The sequence below is a fragment of the Brachionichthys hirsutus genome, chromosome 17 (assembly GCF_040956055.1).
Source record: "Brachionichthys hirsutus isolate HB-005 chromosome 17, CSIRO-AGI_Bhir_v1, whole genome shotgun sequence".
Classification (NCBI taxonomy): domain Eukaryota; kingdom Metazoa; phylum Chordata; class Actinopteri; order Lophiiformes; family Brachionichthyidae; genus Brachionichthys; species Brachionichthys hirsutus.
The window spans coordinates 1,483,814-1,490,590 of NC_090913.1; the positions used below are offsets into that span (position 1 = coordinate 1,483,814).

Consider the following 6,777-nt stretch of genomic DNA (forward strand, 5'->3'; position numbering starts at 1 on the left):
GGGGGATCATCCGATCAGGATATCGTGAAGGAAGTAACACAGAATAAAAGCCACTGCGTATGAAAGGAATGTATGAAACCCATTCCTGTATGCATGTTTTATTATCATGTTGTTCATATAGGTGGATCCAGGACTGGGTACTGTTAACAAATGGTCCAATTCTATACCACACAATCTACTACAGTAAAACAATATCAGTATTTACTACTTATAAATGTGTTTAATCAGAAAACTGTTTTTGACTACAAAGTACAACAACGTTGTTTCATTTCATTTCAAGCATAAACGAGCTCAAACAGGAACAAGTGACCTCTCATTCTATCTATCGGTGGTCTACTCTCCAGAATCTACTCCTCCAGGTTCTGATGCAGCTCCAGTGCGAGCATCGGCTGGCGGAGCATCCCCCGGAACTGGGGGAAGTCCTCGCACACGCGTTGCAAGATGGCTCTGACGGCGTGAATGCGTTCCATCTGACTCTGCAGAAGGGATCCAACCGATTCCTCTGCGGACGAGGTCCGGTAAGTGTCCTTACAAGGCTCCTCCAGGCTCTCGTTCTGGTTCTGTGGCGCCACCAGGTGAGTTTGATTCTAGAGGGAGGAGAGGATAAGGGACTGGTTTGGACATTTTCACTTTTTATAAACCACACAGACTAGAATATAAATAAACATTGGGACCTGGCATGCAGAAGATAAACAGCACATTTACATGTGTTCACATTTGCAGATGATATTCTGGTCCGGCCCATAAAGATTTTAAGAGTTTTTCTGAGGATGCTTTTATGTTTATTATCTTGATATGTCTTAAATGTACCAATAATGGTTGGAGAACTTGTGTTTAAACGCTTTGTAACTGTTAACTGATGTGCTGGTTCTTGTTATTGTGTACTTGCTTGGTATGAATGATGTATTTTCGAGAAAGAGGTGGACTTGAAATGTTCTGGTGAACCAAAACCTGTTACGTGTTTCTGCACGCTTGGAAAAAGTGTGTTGTAATGCAGTCCACTGTCCACCGGGGGCAGCACCTGCTTGAACCTGGGTTGGACCTTCTGAGCATTAAGAGTGAATGAATAAATGAAGACGGGACGGGACACGCTCCTCACCGCGTCCTCGACTTCCCGGAGATTAACGATTTCACAGTCAAGGTTGGGGTTTCTAAGATGGAGTTCTATCAGCTGCTGCTTATTCTGCCTCAGCTCGTCTTTCACACTCACTTGTTTCTCCTGCAGCTCCTTGATCACCTTGTCAGACTCCAGTGCATTCTGAACACACACACATTTCACATAAGACCAAAGAGCAACATGCTTCAGGTACATTCCCACACGTGAAGATCACTGTCCTACCTTGTGTGCATCCCATATCTTCTGCTGGAGGCCCCGAAAGATGGAACTCCGCTCGAGCTGCTGCTGTGGCTGTCTGGGAGACCTGCAGGTCTTCATGGTCTCCCCGCAGAGGTCGAGGTTTTCCATCCTCAACACGGTTGCTTCACTCGCTCTCAGTAGTTGCTGCTGCTGCTTCATCAGCTGGTCCAGCCTCCTCTGCGTTGTAATGATCGGACAAAGGCAGAGACGCGCGGATTAAAAATGAAGATGGTGGTTTACTGTCCCGTGAAGCTGCAGTCTGTTTACCTCCTTGCGGTCGACCTCGTCTTTCATCATCTGAGTCTCTTCCTGAAATGACGCCTCAGCGGAACAAGTCCCTTTCTGAAGCTGGACCAGCTTCTTCCACAGGATAACGTGACGCCTGTTGGCCACATGCACAACAAACCAGCTCAGTTTGATACACAAAATGATTTCATGACGATCAGACTGATGCAGAAATATCAATGCATATTGAACAGGAAGTGAGTGACTGACTCTGCGTCCTCCAGACAGGCGCGGAGTGTCTGTTTTTCCTCCTGGATCTCTTTCAGGTTCACGGACATCTCCAGAGACTCACGCTCCGCCTCCTAAACACATTATATCACGCAAAAAAAAGAAACCATTCACTTTTCAGAGAGCAAATAGAGCTGCGTTAAGATGAATCTAGCAGTCACGCCATGCCTTCAGTCTGCAGAAGTTTGTCTCCATCAGGTCATCCTCCTCCTCCCGGTTGAGCCAGTCTCTCTCTCTCTGCAGGTTTATGACCTTCAGCAGTTCCCTTTTCACATTGTCTAGATGCTCCATCTCACGGCGCCCGATTTCTTTCTGACCTGGTGGGATTGGAGTTGCGTTGATAGAACCTCGTGCACACTGCAACATGTTTGTGTTTCTGTGCATTACATACTCTCCAAGCGCATGCTTCTCCAGTTCATGGCGTCGCACGCCGTCTGTACTCGGAGAGTCTCCCTGCTGTTGGCTACTTCCTCCTGGGTCAGGCCCAGCAGGGTTCCCTGCTGCATCATCCAGAGCTGTTTCTCACTCTTGATTTTCCCTTCCAGCTCATCAATCTGAGCATTTAATTCCTGCACCTTGGTTTCAAGAGGATTCAAGTCCTCATGCTCGGAAAGAAAACACAAATTCTTACTGATTTACTTTCTACATAAACGACAAACGACCAGGACTTAGAGATTCTCTCACCCCAGCCCTGGCAGCGATTTTCTCAATCTTTGTCTTGTAGCTGGCAATCATGTGCTGCTTCTGGTCGATGAGTGTAGAAAAGGAGGCGATCTCATCCTGTGCAGATGTCAATAACTTGTTGCGCTCAGCAATCTGCTCATTTCGGGCCCCCAGGGTGACGTCCAGGCCTTTTAGCTGCTGCTCGACCATGCTGTGCTCCAGTGCTACACGTCCAATGTCGTTTTCCAGCTGGCACAACGGCAGGCACTAAAGAGGAGGAAATGAAATATCTTTAAATATAATTAACCATGTCACAATCTTCTGTCTTTTTAAATATATTCTACCGTAAGCTATACTTTTCTTAACATAACGTTGTGTAGAAAGGGGCAATGCTTGCAGTGACAGCCTTACCTTCTCCTTCTTCATTCTGGATATCTCTGTGATGTGACTTTGGGAGTACTTGACATCCTTTTTGCGGATGAGCACCTCCTGCATGCAGGTCATGATCTTATCTTCCAACTCCAGACACAGAGCGATCTCTTTCTCCAGCTGCCTCCTCTGATCGTTCACATGAGCCTGGTGAGTGCTGGCTTCCTAGAACAAGTAAGAAAACAAAGTGAAGGGTGCAATAGTTACTGATAGAGAGGGAGGAAGAGTTGTGCTCCGGGTACCTTGGACAGCCTGGCCACAGTGTGTTCCATCTCCCTCACGGTGCGGAGGCAGGTGCTGTGTTGGGCCTTCAGAGCATCTTGGTCGGCCTGGTTTTCACTGATCAGCTTCTTCAAGGTGTCACATGCCGTCTGGGACAAGTTCCGCTGCATCGTCAACGTCTCGTGTTTCTCCTGCTCTTCTCTGGTGGACTTTTTGTATCCCTTAATTTGTTTTTCCAGGAAGATCAGCTGCTGATTGGCTGAGCTGTAGATTCAAGGTGAGCAGGAAGGAAATAATTAGATGCTCTCAAATAGCATCGTGAGCGGCGTATATAAATATACGGTATATTCGGAATGGAATGGTGGATTAGTAGATTAATATTCAGCATTCTATCGGCCGTGTTCTCACCGCGCAGCCTCCTGCATCACGCTAAAGGACTCTTCTCCTTTCCCCAGTTCCCGCAGGCTGCCGCTCCACAGCTGCTGCAGACGTTTACTCTTCATGTGCAGACACTCCAACTCCGTTTCAGCCTGCAAAGAGACACCAGTGGACGAGTGTCAGACTCAGGACTGATGTGGGCCAGATAAACATGTGATTCTGAAGGGAACCGATGCACAGAGAAGAGAGCGCGTCCCTTTTTAATTAAATTTAGTTACATGAGACTCATCAAGACTAATCTTCAAATCCAATCAAAAATGTACTTTTAAAGGAATCACAGATACTATTTTGTTTCCATTCTCTTTTGTCCAAAACTGTGAGATAAACTTTTAATTCCTAAGAACAGATGAATAAATACTCAGCTATATGTTTCAATTAAAAAGAGATTAAATGACTACATGTGAAAACAAAGTTTTCCCTTGAGGTAAACGCACGAGTAATTATCCAGCAGCTTTCAGGTCACTTTTTGTTTTCCCTTTCGCATTGAAGTGATCTGCTGGACTGATCAAGTCCTCCACAGACATCAGCCAGCAAAACACAAAGCTAACAGCTATCAAGTAAAAGAAGAGCAGTGTTAGCGGCTAACCAGCTAATGAGCCAGGCATCTTAGGAGTCAAGCTAAAAAGGAGAGTGAATAGTGAACTACAACCAAATGACCAGTCTACTAATATCATTATAGCTAACATTGTTTTATTAACAACAGTGTAATCATTTAAAGCACCTTCTTGGACACTTTTTTCCCCACAGGTAAGCATGATGTCTAACGTATTTACCTCAGAAAGACTCTTCCTGACGTCCTGCCTTTCCTCTGCTTGGGCTCTGGCCTGGGCATCACACATGGCTATCTGCTGCATCAGCTTCTCCAAGGTCTTTCTGAGACGCTCTACATAGAAATCCTGATAGCACAGGTGTATGTTCAATCAATAACAGCAAACTGACCAATGATTAGGCCTAATCGAGACAGATCGGAGGCAACATTTATATGACAATGCAAAAGTTCTAGAATAAAAGAATTTGTGCGCACAGAAACTAAAAAACGTCCACCTGTGTTCGTTTCTGCTCTTCGACATGGTTCTTCTCAGCTCCTGTTTTGTGGTGCCGAGTCTGTGTGGCTTTGACATCAGCGTGCAAACCTTCACTGAGTCTTCGTGTGAGGACGAGCTGCAGCATCAGGCCGTCGAACTCCGTCTGCAGCTGGGACACTGAGACAAGAAGGCACTGGACATTCAGAAGCTAACAGTCATGCATGAAACTAAACTAGGAGTTCTTAGAACGACAGAAAAAGTCACTACTTTACTTATACAACACCAATGTGCAAAAAGTTCATTAGGTTTAATATACCGTAAATAGTTTGTTGCATTTTAAAGTCAGTCTCACCACTGGCTTTGTCTTTTTTGTGCTGCCGTGTTGTACTGTTAAACTTTGCCTTCCTTTCCTTCAGCTGATCCTGATCCTGATCCTGATCCTGAGCCTGCTGACGTTTGGCTTCGGCCTGTGTCTTCCTGAGATGAAGATCCTCCAGCTGGCTCTGGCGTCTGGCCAGCTGCTCCTGCACCCCGAACATCCAAGCATGCATCTCCTTCATGTCGCCCTCACCGGACTTATCCCGTGCCAGCTGGGTCAGCGATAGAATCAAGAGTAGATCTTCTTATCATACATTGTTTCTCACAAATAGCGGTCATGTTGAAGAGACGTGATGATATAGTCTGTTGTGTGTGTGCAAATGTAATTTCTACACAGAACAGCAGCACTAGCTTCTGGACACAGAAAAAGCAAGCAACCTTTTCCTTCAGTTCCAGGTCCTTATTCTCCAGCTTCTTCCTGAGGTGGGTGCTCAGAGCAGCTTGCATCTTCCTGACCAGGGGCTGCCAACAGATCATTCATAATGACACGAGAACCTCCTTGTGCTATACACATCTACGACTAGAAGGAAATACATCTCTGTGCAACATGAACAAACGCTGGAAGCACAAGCTCACGTTCTACTCAATGCCCAACAGATGACACAGCGGCACCAATATTCTGCCTAAGGAGCAGTCACACAGAATTGAGTCATCATATTGTTACTGATGCAGACATGCTCAGAGTCGAGAATGGTCATCTCCTCTTCCTCCGGCAGCGGCTCCTCTGATATCTCGTGGGTCAGGAGGTGAGGCCTCGAGGCCTCCTGAGCAACTGCTTCTTTATTAGGGAAACAAAACATAAAAGAAACTTCAACACAAACTCTTAATATTGTGGAGCAGTTTGGAACTTTTGATCTGAATGGATATATTTAGCTGGCATTCAAATATCAACATAAACTGTCTATAGACTTAGAGGCACAATAATTGAATTGCCCTTGGACAGGTTACTCTTCTGTGTTCTGCCTAAATTAATTCTAGATAGCACCTTTGAACCTCAGCAGATCACCTTGAATAGGAAGTTTGAACATACTTCAAATGAAATGCATAGAACAGTGCTCAGCTGTGTGACAGTTTCAGAACCAGAATCAGTTTATTGTCAATGAGGGTTCACAGACGAGGAATTATCCCCGGTGAAGTGGTGCAGCATGTAACAGTAATAGATGCTAGCTACATGCTGACTCAGAAAGGGCTAACAGTGTGTGACTGACCTGAATCTGCGGCTGCAGCGGGGTCACAGCGGGCGGGGTGAAGCTGGGTGCTCAGGTTATCGGGCTCTGGTCCCGACTGCTCCAGTCAGCCATACAGGCACAAAGAAGGTATTAATATAGCAAAGAGCAGCACAACGTCACCATGGGGCTGATAATGGGGGTAAATCCACAGGCTACATACCCGCTGAGCAGGCGGGACCGTCGCTCCGCTGTCCTCTGCAGGGTCGTCCCCACCATCCTGCCGCCTGCAGTCTTCCTCCCTTCCCTCATCCTCGTAACGATCACCTGCGTCACTCTGCATTTGACCTGCCGACGTTTAACAACTAAACTTAGTGTGTGGTATATTGAATTACATGCTCCACCGCCCCACACCACCAGAGGGCGTGGTGGACCCAGAGGACCAGTGAGGCAGTCAGTGACATGTATGTGGAGAACGGACGTTTGTATTTCTGTTTGTTCTTCTCTGTGTGAAATTAATAATAATAAATATATTAAACACGAGTCCTTCATGTTTATGTTGTTTGTTTCATAAATTCCACATTTT

The 6,777-nt window shown here is 46.0% G+C and overlaps 1 protein-coding gene across 1 annotated transcript; it reads right to left on the minus strand.

Moving 5' to 3' along the window:
• Positions 1 to 344: 344 nt before the first annotated feature.
• ccdc40 (coiled-coil domain 40 molecular ruler complex subunit) lies at positions 345 to 6,470 on the minus strand. The gene is made up of 18 exons (XM_068750933.1): positions 6,375 to 6,470; positions 6,234 to 6,309; positions 5,700 to 5,803; positions 5,404 to 5,487; positions 5,000 to 5,237; positions 4,667 to 4,824; positions 4,396 to 4,518; positions 3,593 to 3,714; positions 3,205 to 3,448; positions 2,945 to 3,127; positions 2,555 to 2,800; positions 2,262 to 2,475; positions 2,039 to 2,187; positions 1,853 to 1,944; positions 1,625 to 1,739; positions 1,340 to 1,534; positions 1,100 to 1,258; positions 345 to 587 (listed from the first exon to the last, which is right to left on the minus strand). The coding sequence occupies exons 1-18, from the start codon at positions 6,468 to 6,470 to the stop codon at positions 348 to 350; spliced, it is 2,838 nt and encodes a 945-aa protein (XP_068607034.1). The 3' UTR covers positions 345 to 347.
• Between the last annotated feature and the right edge of the window lie 307 nt (positions 6,471 to 6,777).

Coding starts and splice junctions, on each gene's coding strand:
- ccdc40 (XM_068750933.1), bottom strand. CDS start 6,470: ATGGTGGGGACGACCCTGCAGAGGACAGCGGAGCGACGGTCCCGCCTG. Junction 1,945..2,038: donor CAAACTTCTGCAGACTGAAG/GCATGGCGTGAC, acceptor TAATGTGTTTAG/GAGGCGGAGCGTGAGTCTCT. Junction 588..1,099: donor TCCGGGAAGTCGAGGACGCG/GTGAGGAGCGTG, acceptor TCCTCCCTCTAG/AATCAAACTCACCTGGTGGC.